The 20,543-nt window shown below is 32.6% G+C and overlaps 1 protein-coding gene across 1 annotated transcript; it reads right to left on the reverse strand.

The window, feature by feature from the left end:
• Positions 1-333: 333 nt before the first annotated feature.
• On the reverse strand, positions 334-20,071 carry LOC149802981 (cadherin-related family member 1-like). Its single transcript, XM_089951331.1, has 10 exons — positions 19,897-20,071; positions 18,273-18,326; positions 17,635-17,724; positions 6,011-6,103; positions 5,533-5,544; positions 4,769-4,894; positions 3,709-3,831; positions 2,308-2,386; positions 1,834-1,961; positions 334-628 (listed from the first exon to the last, which is right to left on the reverse strand). The coding sequence occupies exons 1-10, from the start codon at positions 20,011-20,013 to the stop codon at positions 440-442; spliced, it is 1,011 nt and encodes a 336-aa protein (XP_089807457.1). The 5' UTR covers positions 20,014-20,071; the 3' UTR covers positions 334-439.
• Between the last annotated feature and the right edge of the window lie 472 nt (positions 20,072-20,543).

A 20,543-nucleotide genomic window follows, 5' to 3' on the forward strand; every position in this document is an offset into this window, starting at 1 on the left:
TAAAAGATAACATGATATTTATCGAAACTTCTGTTCAGCAATTATTTAGACATATGTCAACAGTCAGGTTAGACATCGGTAGAATAAAATCTAGGTCAAAGTTATTATCGTCGTAGATCTTGCTGAAGAACGTGAATTTCTAATCTATTCTTTAGGACAACTAATTTCCATCTGGCTCTGACGTTCTAACAAACTTTTCTAACATTGAAATAGAAGTATCTTTATCTTTTTCGTCATTTGTTTACAATGTATTCAAATGATTCACACGTTATTGTCACAAATCTGTCTCATTATTTTCCTCAAACATTAAAAACACCAATACTTTTCGCATTGTAATTTTTGTTTTTATTATGTCTTCTATTATACAGCTTCATGAGTACGTAATAATGTGATTATAACAGGGGGTATGTCTAAACGTTTTCGTAACCTGTCCTTGCTTTCATCCGATTATATTATTAGGATCGACATTTTGTTGTTCGGTGCAAATACAGGAGCAATTCATCGGATTAAATACGCAAGAATGTAAATTCGGAGCATTAGCGTTGGATCGCAAAATTGTCACAGTCACGGTTGTGCTGGAGACAGTTTTCCCTCTTTGATTCCCAGGATGTTTGTCCATTTCTCTAGCCTGCAAGAGAATATTCTTATCTACTTTGCGACATACTTGTATGACATAGACCAACTTTATAACATGAAACCTCTACAGTTTTTATCTTATGATCATGAAATTAAAATTTCATTATCGTTGATGACAAATCTGTTACAAACTGATTGTAAATATCAATGCAAGATGAATCATGGAAGTTAATATTGAATTCATATATTCCATAGTGATACCTATGAGATGAAAATGTAAATTAAACGTTACAAATGTTTGAAATCTACATTCCAACTGTGATGTTAATTGCCATCATAGAATAATAGCACATTAATTTAGAGTTAAAAATAACATTCATATGTATCATTAAAATTGTATTTTATATAAAATGGTTTTGGCCATGTAGTGAGAAAATATTTTGAGCATGTACACTTAAGATTCAATATTCAAGAATTTGACTTCGCTAATATTGTATAAATTTAAAATACATTATTTGCAAATGCAAGAATTATATTTAGGTTAATATTGATTTTCAATGCATAACAGAATAGGTTTTTTTAGCTGAGAACTCTATGCGTGATTTTAATTTTAGTTTCGTGAGTCTTTATTCAATTCAGCACAGTGCAAACTTTACACAAGGAAATATGTTACGTGTTTTGCTCATTTGGTTGAGGTAAATGCTCTGTTTTAATTTTTTGTCACATTATCGAGTTTTTGACCTTGTGTGTAACGTTCTAAAATGTTACATGCTTAACTCATGTTCTTGAGGTTTAATTGAAGTGTTTTTCCTTCAACAAGTCTAAATACTTATTTAAATTACTAAGCTATAGTGGCCTGAATCTTACTTCAAAATTAATATGGCAGTCATGGCAAGGAAGACAGTAAAACTGATTGAACACGTCACAAAAAACGCATACAGTTTCGTGAAAATGATTCCAAGATACATCCTAATTTAAAATTTGTCACTGAACCAATGCTGCATATATTTATTGGACATATTCTCTGTAATGCAAGCCCTTCTCTAAATCCGTTACATAAAATGTCACTCCCAATATGAGGCGTATAATTGCATCCTGACATTAATTTTGTACAACAAATTCTTCTCTAGATATTGGAAGATTGTAACTGTCAAAGTTAATGGAATATCACGCCAGACTCGACATCTGGCCCCTTTTTGGTGAAATACTAATCCCTATCAAAACCCGCCTCTGTTGAGATGTATGGGTGCATTTTACCTCCACTATGAATGTGCAGACACCATAGATTTGTCTCATTTCCTCCATTCTCCAATCTAGCGCTGCTGTGACGACTATTTCGCCTGTTGATGCATTTATGATAAAGTGATCGTGACATATCTTGCTGCCTATAATATAGAAAATTTATTCTAAACAGTTGTTGATTTAGTAATATTTTTAAATATTTTTCAACTTCTTTTGCAATAAATATAGAAAAGTACTAATTGTAAAATAGTTTCTAATTTGTTTCATTTGCAGTAAACTATTATTCCAGAAATGTTATTCCATTAATCTAATAGTTTAATGAGACAATGTCGTAAACAATAATGTTGTAGTCTGTTTTATTAAAGTGCAACTTACACATTCTAAAGGACACTTGCATTTTCTTATGTATCTAAAATATTCCTCAGAAATGAAACCTTTTCATATTTCGTTGGCTTTCAGTTTGTCTAAATAAATTAAACGTAAACTCACTCGTTGAAAGAATGTAGTAAATTGCGTTTGGAATACCCAGGTCTCCATCTATAGCTGTCACCCGTAGCACAACTGTGTTCTGCAATTTGAATGGAAAGTTTAAGCTCTATGATGAATGGCTACCTTGAAGAGTATATTAGTTGCAGAGAAGATGGACTGAATGTCAATGGAGTTTTCTTAAAATACAGCTTTGGATTTTAGTTCAGCACATGCATGAAAATTGTCAAAGATTGTCCAAAATTGCAACAATAAATGAACCAAAAGGGGACTTTTCTTTTGTTCTTTCGCATGGTTTATTAATTAGTTTATTTTTCTTTTTTATCCGCTTCAAACTGTGAAGTTCATCAAGCATATATATCACAAAATATGTCGATTCCCAAACGGAAAAATTATTGAAAAGAGTGCAAAAAATTACTTTCCTAAGTCGATACAAGTAGTGTTAGCCTTAAAATCAACCAGAGCGCAAGTCCTTCACACATTTCAAACGTTTATAACAGTCAAACAAAATGTATAAGATTTACTTCCCTGAAAACAGTTTCCGACATTGTTAGGGTCAACCCGCTATAGTGTAGCTATTGGTTGAAATATAAATTTCTTACGTAGTTCATATGTATTGTTTTTAAAATCAAAATTATCATTCATAATTATTGTTTTACGGGCTTTAAATCTTTGTAATATAGTTTAATACAGTTTCCTGAAAGTAGAAAGAGTTTCAAGGCACCGGTTTGTACTATACATTTGCTATGGGAACTTGACACAAAAAATGATTTAAAAGAATCCAGTTAAGACGTCATCTGAAAGCTATGAAATGATAAGTCTGAATAACTTTAAAATGCTTTACTTCTAGGTAACATACGTGATATATGCTGTAGAAATTCAAATTATTCCATACGTTTCGATCTCATTCTCAGGACATTTTCTTCGTAAACTCGAAATGTTTACTACGTTATATAATTTCAGAAGAAACACGATGATTTACAGGACAAAACTATACTGTATTCGTAGGCATTATTACTGTGGATCTGAAAAATTCGTTAATCGGCCTTGTCCGGCATGTATGTTTATATCCACATTTCAATACCTCTGATGGTCATTGTGACTTCTAAAACCTCTCCTCCTCCAAAACGGCTGGATGGGAATTCATATACATGTCACATACTCTGCGCATGTGCTGACCATTTGAAATTGATGTACAATCTAGGGACTATCGCCTATTCTTCATGAAAGGGGCTCAACAATTAAATATATAGATATTGCTGTTACATGTAGATGCTATATTTAAAATATTTTTGACTATAATTTGTACATAATCTGTGTGTTGTTTTTATTTGTACATGATCAAGCTGAGGCTACCCAATACGATGTACATTTCGTAAATAAATAGATTTTGTGCGAACGTACATCTCGAGTACCCTCCGTGATGCTTTTCATGTAGGGCAGTCCAATAAAGAATGGAGGTGTATCCTGTACGTCCTTGACCTTGATCATCAGGTCGACTGGTTCAGCAGTCAAGTTGCATGTGTCCTATTACATGATAAATAAACGGTCGATGAGACTATGATTCACCCCAGCAATGTATACAGATGACTGAGCCTTATAAAATAATATTAAACACATTCTTTTATGAAATCATGGCATCATTCATGTGAGAACTTATTTGCATAAAATTGACAACTAGTATGTATAAAAATAGTGTTGAGGTGGAGTGAAATATTGATGTCATTATCTGGTCAAGTTCACATGTTGTTGAAGTTTAAATTCATTCTTTTATAGAAGAGTGATGATATATGTACTTGGATGAAATACTGTTTAATACAAAAACATAAGTAAAAGTTCAACCAAGATTCATAACTTTGACTGCGAGTGGTGAAAACATAATCGCATAGAAAAGACAAAACTTACTAATACCTGGAGAAATATTGTTCCGAGTATTACTTCAAAATGGGCTCAAATACAGGATTCAAATAAAACACAGCATGTATCGAACCTTAGAGCTCCTTTCAAAGTCATATCAAAACCGTCAATAACAAGTTCGGAATGTAAGTAGAATATAAGCAAGCAAACACGATGAAGAAGATAAATAGGCTTTGACAGTTAATGTAAGCTTAATTAAATTATTTGTGGACATCATGAAAGACTTAGTTTTTCAATGTAAAATTTGCGAAACAACACTAAAACGACAGAGAACCGGAACAACATAATATGTCATTATGAAGATATGTATCAGAATGTCTTCCCAAGCTAACGAGAAATCTTGTTGAAATTATTTTTAGATCAATTTACATATAGAAATAGAGACATACACGCATAGAAACAGACATGCATCGAAAACAACATTGATAGATAGTAACTGTATTGATAGATAACGGAGTACTGTTTGATACATGTTACAAACAATGGATCTTTGTATCTTAACAAACACAAGGACAGGCCTATAGATTGCATTTTACACAATACATACCTGTGCATAAATGGTGAAATGGTAAAAGAAATTAACTTCGTAGTCCAAAGTCTGAAGAAGATAGATATTACCATTTGTCGGCTCGATTCTGAAAGTTTGTTTATATAGTTCCCTAAGGTACTCTGACTGCAAGAAAAAATAGCAATATGTGTTGAAAATGATGTTTGAGAAGCTGAATTATTATTTTAGTGAATATATGCATTGATGTTCAGCCTTTATAAATCACTATGTAGACATGTGTGATAATGCGCACTGATATTTTTATCAAAAGGTGTAATTTACCTATTTGTAAGAATCTAAACTCATCTGGAGGGTATCTGATTTCCTTGTGAATGTTCTGATAAATGCAAATTATATGCAATTGAAAACACTTTATCGCATTAGTGTCGGAATTATAAAGATGATTTTTGTTTTGCTTCACCCAAATCTGCACACCAAGTTATATATATATATATATATATATATATATATATATATATATATATATATATATATATATATATATATATATATATACTGTAACATCTGACAATAAAGGTCTTTTATGACGATATTTAAAATATCTAATTGAGATATATGAATAAATGTTTAAATACGCACCCGTGGAAGAGATTAAACTTGCAGTAGACGATAAATTATTAGAGAACACACAATAGTTTAAACTATGCAATCCTAAATAATTATCAATAAAAATAAATATAATAAATAAGAATCATGAGTTTGTTTATATTGTAGAAACTGTATAAATATAAAAATGTCCTTACCTCTGCTTTGGGCTGTAGGAGATAAAGCAAATGGTAGAAGAAAAGCTTGAAATCTCCCATCAGTTAATAAGTTTGTCAAAATGGGTTTTAAACAAGCTTTTCTAACTCAATTTACTGACCTCTTATAATCCTACACAGGCTTAATCCAAAACTAAAATTCATTTCTAGATATCTTTGAGACGGCTACTACAGAGAATGGCCATTATAGAATAGATTTTTCTGTTTCAATTTCTTCTTCAAGATTAAAGACAAACCTCAAAATGAATTCCTAACCGAGATATCCTCTGCCACATTTCCTGAGTAAGTACAAATTTAGTCTAATTTTAAACTTTCAAAGTTTTCCTTACTCTTCCTGATAATAATCTAATTCAGCGAATATTATTTTCATCGACGATTGAAAGATTTGAAAGCGAACAAGAATAAACATTCTGCTGCAGAAATAAATGTAATACTAGTTCATAAAACAGTGCAAATTTACCTGCATCATATAAGTGACGACGGCATTGTAGCCGTTGTCCTTGTCAGTTGCATGTATCCCCGTGTAAATTAGTGTGGTCATGTTGATATTAGTCTGGAAGAGATTGAACAATATGTCATTATCTATCCAATACGTCCTAATCCTTGCCAATATGTTCGGCTAATATGTATTGAAGATTAACTTGACAAGATTTTACAGATCACATTGTGAACATATTTAAAATATTTCTGATTCTTGTTTTATTTTCGGGTAACAATGATGAGAACTAGCACCAGTGACATCTAAATAAGAAATATTAAACCTCTTGTGGAGATTGTATACAGCACATCAATCTTTGACTGAAAGGAGATATATATTCTTGTCTTTCCTTTTTATGTGTATTAATTTACACACGTGGTTCAAGCATCCGATTTCTAGAGACCACACATATTTAATATCAATTATTTGATATCGTGATTAAGTACGATAATCTGGACAATCATGTTTCCAATATTAAACCTTTTCTTTTCCTTTTTTTGTGAGAGAATATTCAATGTGACAGCGATTGATTATGTTTGCAATGATCGCTATAATGTAATCTTTGACAGTGACACTATTTTTATCACCAGAAAGGTGAGTATATAAATATATATATAAATATATATACATATTGTCATGCATGATTATAATATGAATACACACGTTACCTTTATATTTCCTGGATTCAATAACCAGAGATTTGTTAGGCAGTTACTGGATTGGATCAGTACTGGGGGGGGGGGGATATTGAAACCTAAGAAAACGTTCACACCTGACATTACTTCAATTGTGCGAACCCGTTGGCCACATTCTCTTTTTCACATCTGCTAGAGATAATGCCTATTAAATATATTTTACTCGGTGATTTCATATCATATCCTGTAAAACGTCTACATGAACAATTGCAAAGTTAAACCATAAATAAGTCGCATATCAGCATTAAAGATAAAGCAGGTGATACATTTCAACGGCATGACTGTAACATATGTATATGTATTTAGTATAGATGAAGCCAAGTCAATTGCAATTTATCATTAATAAATAGCGCAAGCAATTTCTACAATGACAGCAGAAAGCTCTTTAAAAGATTATTTTGATTTTGAAATTCTATATGTTTAAAACGACTGACAAAGCCCCTCAGTAGGTCAATAATAAATACTGACCTAAGATAAGTAACTAAAATATAAAACAATGAGTAAATAACTGGTAACATATTTGTACCAAAGCGGGTTAATTCTCAACACTTGAAACTTTGGACGATAATAATTTAAGATATAAAAACATGGAAAGAAATGTAGACACGTGTTATGTATATCTATATTTTGTAACTCCTGGTACACGATTTATTTTTAATTTGTGTAATTTGTATTCATGGCTGTAAATTGTACAAAATTTCCTTACCGGTAGTTAGAATTTACCTGCGTGTCCTGAGTCTCTGAAGAGCGTAAACTTGCATAAGATCTATAAATAGATGCTGCCTTTGTGTTGGAAATTACTAATAATAATCTTTATAATAAGATTTAATGGAGCCTTTTGGTTAATTTATCAATGGCTGATAGAATCTGGACGGTCCTCGAAGAATTCAGTAACTTCCCATTGGTTTGGGATAGGTCACATCAATAAGCATGTTTGAGGCAAAATAAGTATTACGATCCATCTCGTGAAGAATATTGTGAAATAGGTGTAACAGACGATGTTTACAAGAAGAGAACTGAGCCATCAGCTTCATTCCTATTTTGGAAGAATTAGAATTTTTAACGTTTTACGAATGTTGCTGGTTTTGCCACTTTCTGTCGCTTAGTGTATAACCATAGAATCGTAAAACAGGAAATTAAAAACTATAGGATAAAACTCAAATGAGAATACAACATCAATCCCAGTACCTGAGACGCAAGAAGATTTAAGATGCTGACTATATTTCTCTACAAAAATATTAAATATTCTGATTAGTGTTAGACAAAGTTTACAATTTTTTAGAGAGAGACCTTGAGAAATAGCAAGACTCAAATAGTACGTACAACCCAATGAATAATGTACGAAGAACGTGATATCTGCCTTAGGGACTGACACAGAAGAAATTAATAACGTCACAGGAAATTTACAATACTTTAGAATTTTACCTTTCAAAACTGTCATAAAAAATTAAACACGACAAAAACACAGAAGGATTATGGGATAAGATTGTTAGCTATTGACTTTACAATTGTTGTGATAAACTAAACTGGCCACTAACGCCAATCTCTTTCGTAATTACCAGACAAAGGATGACAAATCAGTAATAATTGAAACATACATGAAAGCAAAAAGTAAGCAATAAAAGTTACTAAAAGCGTGGCCATTAAAAATGACATATAATGAATATATTACTGACTTAAGGGATAAAATGAAAGCATCAAATATTCAAATTATATTAACTGTGAAAAACAACATACAATGCTATAATTGTATATTCAAAAGAGACAAAGATTCAAATGACATGGAACAAACATTTAAAACTAGAACATATTCTCGCAAAATCGATCCCGAGAAAACAGCATCTTGCAATCAATACCAAGAGTGCAAAATTATATCCGAAATAAAAGAAGACAAATATCTGAATTCAACAAAGATCATACTAGTTTCAGGAGTATTTCAATAGTTTCTACAATTGTTGAAATTAGAAAATGCTTCAGAGCATACCGAATTCGTTTTTTTTTTTATCTCATATGAAAGTTTTACAAAAATACTAATATTTGTAAGTATATTAATTTATAATTTTCACTGTATATCGGAGGGTTTTGCTTTATTTAACATACTATATGGATATATATTTTTAATAGATTAAGATTAGATGGTGGTCAATACACTCTATTTAGCTTATATCTAGTTTCACAGTACCATATCCAATAGCAACTGCTTATGCATCTGATTATGTTCCATCGTATTTCACTGAATACAAGTTGCAAGCAATATATACGATAGATAAGTGTTTTTGAAATATATACGACAGATAAGTGTTTTTGAAATATATACTTGAAACTTAAATGATAATTAAAACGTATGTTGCTTACTCAATACATATAAATGCATTAACTGAAATATGTAGAAAAATTTATGAAAATCAAGTTTCTGTTTAGACGAGCACTATTATATTATCAAATCATAAGAATCGATAATAGTGAAAAATATTTTGCTTGGCGTGTAATATCAGAGACAATAACTCTAATGCATTCAACAACAAAAGCGTTAAATTACTCAATTGTTTCATTGCTTATAGAACAACAGAGCAAGTGGGTGATAATGCCTTAACGAAAGCAAGAGAAAGCAACAACGTTTTTCTTTTCTACTGGCACAAGAAACAAATAACAATGTATTTGAAAACCATCGCAACAATATTGCATGTGGTTGAACTTTAATATATGCCTACCCCACTCCTCACAGACAGTTTATATTTCTTTTCTGATTAAAAAGAACACAAACAGAATCAAATAAAGAAAATGTTAAAAATTCTTAGTAATTTCATTCATTTATTTAAAATATCTAACTTGATCCCTAACATAGTTGTCTTGTTCACTTTTCAAACTGAAGAGGGGTTTTCAGTGTAAACATGCGGCATTCTTACTGTGCAGTTCCATTTCCTGAAAAAGTCCATTTTCCGTGAAGAGTGAAGCACCGTGGACTACACATTCATTGAAGAATATAATGTGTCATATTAATCAAAATAATATAATAAATACAAAGAGCATATTGTCTAACTCTTATGTCGGTGACTTCAAATGATGTAACTCGCAAAGCTACGGAAATTTAAGGAATTATTCGGACCATATTAAAATGTCTGAAAATAATGACTCGCTCAATGAAATATAGGGGAAGTGTTAAATACGAAACTCCAGTTTGGACTGAAACGCGTTCATTATGACAGTGTTTGACACCCACTAGCGAATATCAGGTTAGAAATCATAAATTGATGAATACAATGACTGTGTTTACTGCATTTGCTTTATATCTGTGGTGGTTTACCTTTTTAAGACCGGTGGGAGCGCGTGAGAGGGTATAAGATGCCGATTGGGTAGGTAAATATTTTATACCTTCCAAGGAAAATGACTTTTCCGAACAGACAATGCAGTGGAAATACATGATGAAGGTAAATAAATAAATGTCTAGAATTACTATTAATGTATACCAGGGAACTAATAATTTGTTCATGACGATGATGGTGCACCCTTAAAACATAGAAAATAAAGGAAACCGTACCATGACAGTTAGTATTCAGATGTCGACATTACGGAACAACTGTCAGGGTGATAATGCGAACATATAACTCTGTCGTGCTTGTGAAAATGTTTTATTTAAAAATTCACATAAATTCCACGGTTAAAAAACAATCTATAGAAATGTGTTATTAGGGTGAAAATGTAGTACTTAATGTAATTACAGACGAACTAGTTGAAACACGAAAAGACAAAAAAAGAAATAAACTTTTAATTTGGCTTGAATTTCAGTTCAATTACAAGTTGGATTTGCTTCTGTTGCACACTAAACTCCACATGGTCAAATCTTTTCATAACACACTCAGTTATTATATCCACTAAATATATTTTATTAGATTAGCAACTGAAGCAATGTATTTAACGTAATATTGTTTATATTGTGATGTAATGAACCAATCAAATTCATTTTTCTTTAGTAAATAAACAATCTGCGTGTATTTCTCCTTTCCGATTTTTTATAGTTAATGATTTATATTTGATATTATTTCACCTATGTCAATCCTAGAAGTAAATAGCTTACTTGTAATGCCACACACTTTTTGTAATCCGAAGCAATAGATTCATCTTTAAAATATCCTAGTATAATATTATTCACGAGATTTGCATTGAATATATGCAAAGGATAGTGTCATTGTAATAAAGTATCTGTCTTTACATAAACAGATAACTTATCTGTATATATCATTATAAGTTTCAGTTAATCGCCATCTTTATTTTTTTAGACCGCTCCGGTGGCTGAGTGGTTAGAACGTCCGCCTCCGATTCGGAAGGTCGTGGGTTCGATCCCCGGTCGAGTCATACCAACGACTTACAAAAATGGTGCTAATAGCTGCCTCGCTTGGCGCTCAGCATTAAGAGGTTAGTGTTAGGACTGGTCGGCCTGGTGTCAGGATAATGTGACTGGGTGGGACATCATGCTACGTGTCTGCGGCATGATGCCCATGTGCTAGACATCACTATAAACTGCCACACTGCATACATCGTAGCGATATGACTGAAAAATTGTTAAAGCTACGTTAAAAATCCAAATCACACACACATATTTTTTAGATTGTTGTAGTAGAACTTATACATAAGCAACTAATTTGATTCTAGCATTGTCAATCATAAAGTATTTGGTTTTTCTTAATTTTATAATTTTATTTTTTTCAAGTGACTAATTTCATATCACGTACTATGATGGTTCTACTTAAACCTGAAATATTTTTTTGAAGTTAACAATATTCCTCTTTGTAATTACAAATTTTTCATACGTTTTCTTCCTTATATTTTTCATCTATATTAATAGACGGTTTAAAGAAATTGTTTTCAAAGTAATTAGCATCTTTTGTGGCTAATTGAGCTACTCTATTTCTCTATTCTGTTCAACTCCCACGTTAACATATAACTTCAAGTTATGCTTATAGATAACATAATGGATAACATATTTCTCTTTGATTTGTAAGGTGCACAACAATTTAATTACTAAAGATTTTGTATTTTTTGTTTTATTTTATATCGATGCTTTGTACTGTAAATAAATCAGACTCATTAAATGACCGTATTACTGCTAAAGTACCACCAAATACATTAATTAACTATCTTTAAAATGTTACTGCAATGATGTTGTTACCCATATATTTACTATAAAATTTCATCAGAACGTTCATCATCTCTGCAAGGCGTAAGGTCTTATTTTATTACCTAAATTAGTTGTTTGCTTACCAATTTAAATTTGGTTTGCACATGGCCCAATTTTATAAATCGTTTTGATTTACATGATTTATTTATCAAACGTTTTAGTTGTAACGTTGATATGACTCTCATGCCCAAAATTTGCTTTAACATATCAAACTGGTATCATTCTGATTCCTTTGCTAATTCCAGATTTAATTATCTTGAACATACAATAATCTGTGAGCAATTGTACAATTATTTTAAAGTAGCATCACTAACTTGTTCAGGTGTACTAAATTATTGTGCTGGATCAAGCGTTTCATTATTCATGCATATGACTTCTTAAAAAAATGTCATGTAGCTTTCGTCATTGTTTGATATTATGATGATTCTTAGAATCGTATCCAGATGTATTACGAATCATTAGTTGCATTTATTTAGGATAGTTAAAATTACATTCTAGATTGAGTAATCTCTGCATTCCCCTGTTACATGATCTCCTATTTTCTGCTTAGTGTTATTGACTTATTTAACGTCCTTTTCACAAACATTACTTACGTTGCTGGTGTTCTGGTTTTATTACTCATTAGCAAAAAGATATAGATACGCTTTCATGTGTCTAAGTTTTATAAACAGTTTATATAATTACTCGTAACTACTCGCAAAAATTAATTTATGCAGTCTGTTGTTATGAATATGAATTATATATATAATAAATGACTAAATTTAATTAATTCATTTATAATATTTTATTAATGTTTGCTGCAGCCCGTTTTCCATTATTTAGTCTGTCACTCCCTCAGGCAGGTATCATCTGAGTAATGTACCCTGACTACCCCAGACACAATTCCTTACTTTCAATTGAGTGGGTTGGCAAGTCAAGAAATCGTAATCTTTTTCAGCCGAAATGTAGCCTTCGTTAATTGCGATTAGATGTAAGACCGACCAAGTGCGTGTATGTAACCAATTCCGACTCATTTCGCTTGGCATCAATTTCGTCGCTCTTTCCACTCACTGTATTCCAGCATCTCCATCGTAACATTACTCAGTCGTAGTGAAGATTTAATTTACAAGAAACGTTCGTTGGCCTTAATTAAATTAAAGTCACCTCTGTCAATGGTGGGCTTCGACCACGCATAGATTTCATTACCAACGCCATATTTGTCACTTCTATGCAAATAACTTCACAGAGATAATTACTTGAACCTAACAAGTTATCAGAACATGACATAAATGGCAAAACTCTGCACAGTTTCAACAAAATATATCTCTCTTTCATTAGTTCGACAATTGTGATATGGCGGAGAGACTCAGTTGAAAATGAATTTTATCCTCCATACGATACAGATTTATTAAGATGATCAGGTGTCTCAAACATGGTTGAGCAACCTGATACCATGTATACATAAATCAACGAGACTAGCAATTCTAATTGGTTAGCTTTCGATATCCTTAGGGAGCGATATAGTTCGCCATTTGTGCGAGTTTCTTTTTAAACTTACTGACCTGAGTTTTAAACTTTAGCACACAATAATCTATTCAGTCTTTACCGTGTTTTAATTGCTCAGCATATGAATTAAAGTATACAAAAATTACAATTACTGTACTGTTAGCCCATTTCGAAGAGTTTAACAATTGAGATTATATATTTAAGGTATCTTACGTTTCGTTCTTTGGACATAAAAACAGTGATTTAATGAAATGTTATTTTGTAAATGGCCATCGCAGGGGGCGAGCGATACGGGCAAACGCTCGTGGCACCATGGTCACGGAGGCGCCAGAGCGTGATATTTCAGAAAACTGGGACCCGTTGGTATGACGGTACTACTTGATTTCTCGAAAACCGATTCTTCAGTCCTCGCTCTGTGCAAAGCGCTTTATATCGTATGTGGTGACAAAGCGCAAGTCACGTGGACACTCACTGTGAGAATGGTGTCTTCAGTATTGAGTTAGTATATTGTGTTGGACTTCAGACGTATGACAAGTAATAAATTACTATCTGATAGCGACCTAGGAAAAAGCGCTACCTCGTATCTTCATTCACCGACTCAATGGCGGTGAGGACCTCGTAACGTACGTCGCGTGGCGCGCATTTGACATAGTAGAACCAGTCAAGGTTCATACAGCCGTCCCACATGATCTGGACGTCGATTCCGTCCGGCGTAAACTCCAATACAACAAATCCTAGTAAGTTATGCTAGTTAAGTTTTGTTATTATTTGTTTCAGTTAATAAAACGCGTGTGAGAACTTTTGTTTAAATAAAAAAGATAATATTACGCTTTTATTAAATTAAACGTCATATGGTACATTTGAGTATGGCCTTTTCTCTTGCAGAAGTAAACATTTCTGTATTGACTTTAATTATATATTTCAGTTTCAAAGATACTTATCTTTGTCAGAAGAAGAATTATTTGCTTTTGCAATCTGTTTGTAATTAGGAAGTTAAACAATTCCTGATATTATTTGGAAGGAATTATTTTTTAAATATTATCACTAAGGTGTTCACGATTTAATTGCATTAAAGAGTACCAAAATAATGAACAAAAATTACAGTTGAGATTTAAATCTAAATTCAATAATTTGAATTATATTTGTCAATAAAGAGTCTATATTCTTAGATGTTTGGATAATTTAATTTAAAACTCTTGGCCATCGGTAACAAAAAGGGCAAAATATGATAAAATACAAATGACTGCGTTAAGAAAATTGATTTTAATCTGAATAAATTTAAAAGGTTAATTCAAATGACAGTATTTTAATATATTTTGTCAAGTAGTCTCAACATTTTAATCTGAATAAATTTAAAAAGTTAATTCAAATGACAGTATTTTGATATATTTTGTCAAGTAGCCTCAACAAATGTTATTCAGTTTATCGAATGTTTCCAGGGGTCGAACTTTTTCTCTTTCTGTACAGTATATACAGAATTTCATGTACAAACAACTAGACAATTACGTCACCTAAGAAGCTCTCTGGGGTGCAAAATAGTTTCTACTTGTGGAACAACTATGTAGCAGCAGCACTAATACTTCCAGCTGTACCTAAACCTTGAGAAGAAGAAAATAACCGAAAGGTTGACGATTTACTCAAGGAAACTACAGATTCATCACCTTCCACAGTTAATATGAAGCAAACGAATTTCCTTGAAAGCTGAATGCAAATTCTCTTGATGGTAAAGAGGAGGGCTTGTGTGGTAATGGAGCTGAATCTCTATGAATGCAAATAAGGAAGTATAGAAAGACAACGCTCCACTATCCGTGCATCGGATCCTCACTTGTAACAACCAGTCACAAATTCTGCGCTAAAAGATTGTGTTATTTTAAAAAAAGCTTGGTAAAATATATGCTTGACCGATCTTTCCAGTCAGTTTAGAAAATTTACTCGACAACGTTGTGAAGCTAATCGAGCGTTGATTTGTTAATTTTGCCTCTAATGACATGGTGTTTTGATGCTTGCTGTAAATTTATGACAATAATTCCAAAACCTCTTCTTGCGCAGTTTGATAATAACAATTGGAAACACATAAAAGACTATTTGAATTGACATAAAATATCAAAGAGTCATTTTTAATTCTTATTCTGAATGTTGGGAACTGAGAGAAATATTAAGACTGACAAATCTGAAACACATTATTTCGCTGGAGTGGAAACATTGGAAAATATTTTCGAGCGTCTTATTGCTATTATAATGTTTCTGTCTGAACACAAATTAGAACACAATCTTAATTGCCTTATTTTGGTCCAGCTTCCGGGCACATACATCGTGTTTTTGCATGCAGAAAAACTATGCATTACTCTACCCGGAGTTTCAAAATTAGTTGATTACCCTTAGAGGCAACACCGTCTTTGAAGACATTTTCATGTAACAGAACAAAGACAAATATTATTTCATAATACTTGACTGTGCATCCGACCTAAATCATAAAGAACAGGTATCATTTACAGTGAGATTTGAGGATGACGATGGTACATTTCATTGGTGAAACCGCAACTGAAGTTCTGAAAGAGACTCTTGAAGCAAATATCATACGTTTCAAGAATTGAGGGGGCCAAGGGTAAAATAATGGTGCAAAATTAAAGGAAAAAGAAGAAGCGGTCCAGACAAGGTTCTGTTAGCTGAATCCTAGAACATTCTTTGTCATGTGTGGTTATTATTTATTCAACCTAGGTGTATCATCGTCGTCTACGTCATTGGTCACTTTGTTTGGGTGCAGCAAAGCGACAAACAACGTAACTTGGAAGTTCTACCTGAATTATGATGCCATCTGGAGTAGAAGACACTAATAATGCACTGCATGGATTTGCACCTTGCTTTGACTAATGGGGACTTAACCAGCATTACCTGCATGGATCCTTGCTCTCACCTGGACCACCTCCACAATATTCTGCGCTTTTAAGTGTGCTGCTCCCTGTTTCTTGTTCTGCAATTTATACGCTGTGTAGGTCGCGCTGCGAATTTTCCTAACGCAGTCTGTGACACCTGCCAGCGGTGAAAGCATTTTCTCGAACTGAAACTCGTTAAAACTTACCTCAGGTCGTCGATGGCCACAGACAGACTGACTTCACTTGCCATCCTGTATATTAAATTTGGCATTGTTCATTCCCAGAATCGCTTCGATGTTTAGGATGACATGTGATCCATTCCACAATGGTTTTTCCTCATATGTTGCTTCGCTGCACATTTTTTGTACTTCAAATACTAATTTGTCTTCATAATACAACAATCATCGGGTTTAGTATCGGTACTTTAAATGTCAAAGTTATTCTAGCCCTGTACAGATGCGTTTTAGACAAAATCTTGGAAAGAAAGGGTTTAACTTTCTTTTTACTGGTTTTAACGGCACTTTAAGTCATTATTGGCAATATGATGCCTAATGAATATTTCCAATTTCTTTGCCAAAGACGCACCGATGCAGTCGATCCGAGCTGGTCTAGACGGGTATCGAACCCACAACTAATTTAAAAGTACGGACCTTGACATTTTTGTGGCAATAACGGATATGTCTTACGTACGAAACTTCATGTAAAATTTGATTAACAGAAATGACAATCTCAGTAATACATATATGTGTGAAAATAATCACAGCATGGCGATATATTTAGAAAACTAATTGTTTACTTAAAGTTTCAATGATCATGTAAACAACAAAAAATAATTAATTATTTTATGCGATTCAAGTCATCTTAAACATTACATCTAAAAGGTACCAACATATGGTCTTAATGTAAATCCGTTTACGCTTCAAAGGTTTCTCAAAAAATCTATGGCTTTCACTTTTTCTTACACATCACCAGTTGTCATAAAGTGTTTTGATATGACATGTTGTTGTTGTTGTTGGGTTAACGCCTTTATCAGCACAGGATAGGCTATACATGGCGAAGAACTCAAGAACACCATGGAAAAACCACCGACCCAAGAGAAACTACTTTTGGTAAGCTTTGATAAGACATGACTCTTTAGCAATGCTGTTGAAAATATTACAGTGAAGCAGCTTACAGAGATCAAACAAAACTCTATAGAAACCTAAACATAGATGTTTCCATGTCAGACCTTTACATACCTACATAGACACTTAGTTCTCCAACAAATACAAGAAAACTCTTGTGTACTGCAAGAATTCTGTTTTGTTTTGTTTGTTCATTTTTGTTAGTTTATTTCGACAAAATGAACTAAAATTACAGAATCTAACAAATATGTACCTCATTTATTTCCAAAGTGTATGATGGACTCTCAAATTGCGGTGATTCATCGCATGTGTCAAGGATGTAAAGCCGAACAGATTTAAAGATCTGCGAAAATAACAACGATACTAATATCATCAGCATCAAAATCATCATCATCATCTTTGCTGAACTGATTTAGATATCTGCGCAAAATAATAATAATAATAATAACAATAATAATAATTTTCATAATATCGGTACCATTATCGTCATCTTCATCGTTACTGTTATTTCTCAAATTTAAAATCTAACCGCATTTAAATCGTGGTCTTGATAACACAACAAACTAGTTGTATTGTAGAAATGCCGAATTATCGACATTTCTCGTCATATTAAGGCTGTCAAAATTGTACTGTAAGATGTCGAGCTCAGCATTTTTATATTAGCTGTAACAAACACGAAACACAAAAATTATTAAAGGGAAAAGTATATTAAATCACAAGGAAACTAAGGGAAAAAAGAGGCAAAACTTTTTAAAGGCAATCACATACTTCTCTGTGATACATTTCAGTTGAGTTGAGGACAAATATATATATATATATATATATATATATATATATATATATATATATATATAGTAATGCCTTGATTGTGGCGTTTCTAGCAGCAAATACCATGTTTCCTCTGTTGTCGATGAGGTAAAATTTCAACTCTATTCCACCCTCATTCTGATATATATACATATATATATATATATATATATATATATATATATATATATATATATATATATATATATATATATATGTGTGTGTGTGTGTGTGTGTGTGTGTGTGTGTGTGTGTGTGTGTGTGTGTGTGGAAGTAAATTATGTTAAATTATGTAACAATTATGTTTGAATATGTTTCACCAGTGTCAAAAGTATTCAGATGAAAAACATTTCGAAAGTGACGAGAACGCGTGGGATTTACATAATTTACCTATTATTCTATTTTTCTCCATTCCCCTTCCACCACATCGCAGCTGTCGTTATAACCGATAAATATGTCATCTATACATTCCAACATTGGGATTGCTTCCAGTCTCAGACTATAAAGAAGGTTCATCATTATAATTGGTTCTAATGATGTCAAAAATTACGTATTAGTCTCCAAAAAAATTACAGAAAGAAAAAATCCACAACTTTTACAAGCTAGTAGTTACGACTAGAAATAAAATATTTGGTTTGTAAATTTGAAGTCAGACTTAAATTGTATCAAAACAGACTGCATTATTCAAGATCTCCGGGAAAGTCGACCGCTCCGGAGGCCTAGTGGTTAGAGTGTCCGCCTTGGATGTTGGTGGACGCGGGTTATAAAATTGTACTAACAGCTGTCTCGTTTGGCGCTCAGCATTAAGAGGTTATTGCTAGGACTGGTCGGACTGGTGTCAGGATAATGTGACTGGGTGGAACATGATGCTTCATGTCTACGGCATGACGCCCAAGTCCTAGACATCACTACAATTGTCACACTGCAGAGATCGTAGAAATAGGACTGAAAATTCTTAAAACCACCTTATAAATCCAAATCACAAACTCACTCTCTCCGGTAAAGACCTACTTAATGGAAAGCTATACCTATTCTTATATCTATACAAATCTGAAATAAATATAAATGCTCATCTCATAAACATAATAATAGTCACGAAGAAATCATTATTTACTTCAAGATTACTATTGTATGACTGTGATGAGTGGAGGCGCCTAAGAACCCTCTAATTTCTAATATTGCGTCGCAAGTCATAAAATGATAGTAGTTTTCTTAAAATAAAATTGTGTCTATCATATTAAATACATTAGTAACTACCAAATCTTTAAATTAACAAAACGTTTTTAAGAGAAATGTCCATGTATAATTTCCTTGTGACATATTGGCATATTGTTCAGGTGTTCAATTCATTTACGCATTTGACACGTTTGTGTCTTTCGGCATTAATACTACTTCATCCATTTGACAGCCCCATTTTCATCATATTCTGTACTAATACTATATGACATGTAAGATCGGGTATTAGCAATAATTCACATTCATGAAAAAAGGCGTACTGTTCACACCTAAACACTGCCATTAATTTTGAACAATAAACAAACTTATTTAACAGTATTTAGAAAAGTTTCTCTTAGCAATTCTTGACATTAAGAAACTAAATTTGTTAGTGATTATGATACAAAAACATATTATTCATAGTCTAATTTTTTGTGGCCCGAAAAACTGATGATGATGATTCAGTTCAACATTATATATAATGAACTCTTACCGATTCTCTATCCAGTTCTTTCTTCAAAGTTATATTTGCCGATCTGGGGCTTGTTTTCTTTCCTTGAGAAATGCTGACGTACATTTCTGTAGTTATATCATTTGTCCAAATAGTCATTTCATTGGAAGGACTGTCAGTATTGGTTGTTCTCAAAGTAAACAGCGAAGTACCTAGTGATGTAACAATCGATTTTACTTTCAATTCATTTCAAACTAGGTACAGTCAAAACTTATTTGGCGAGACGCCACGTATTGAATGCAATGAATATTTTGTAACATCAACAGCCCCAATTTCATTTCCATTTCTCGCCTTGCTGGAAGATAATATTGGTACAGCCCCGATTTAATACCCATTCCTGTTTTCGTTGAAAGACAATATTAGTACTTAACGTGTAAAACAAGTGTGTATCTTACTATGAGATTCTGAGCTAAAACACATTATTTAAACTTACATGATGGGTATTAGTCATGAGTCTTGTTATCACGAGATTTCTGCACTATTAACTTTATACCATTACGAGACGTGAAGTGTCGGTTCATGATCCAGATTTTCTGGTGCCGACAACGGAACGTGATCTAGCAATTAAAATCGAATTATTCTCGGAATGACATATTGGTTTAATACACATTGATTACGAAAATCGGTAT

Source organism: Sinohyriopsis cumingii, chromosome 3 (genome assembly GCF_028554795.1).
Source record: "Sinohyriopsis cumingii isolate HCF-2022 chromosome 3, ASM2855479v2, whole genome shotgun sequence".
NCBI lineage: Eukaryota > Metazoa > Mollusca > Bivalvia > Unionida > Unionidae > Sinohyriopsis > Sinohyriopsis cumingii.

What these genes read in the sequence shown, in the direction of transcription:
- LOC149802981 (XM_089951331.1), bottom strand. Translation starts at nt 20,013, where the DNA reads ATGACTATTTGGACAAATGATATAACTACAGAAATGTACGTCAGCATT. An exon ending in TCACGGAGGGTACTCGAGAT is followed by an intron (nt 2,387 to 3,708) that starts GTACGTTCGCAC and finishes TTCAAATTGCAG; the next exon opens with AACACAGTTGTGCTACGGGT. An exon ending in TTACTACATTCTTTCAACGA is followed by an intron (nt 1,962 to 2,307) that starts GTGAGTTTACGT and finishes TCTATATTATAG; the next exon opens with GCAGCAAGATATGTCACGAT.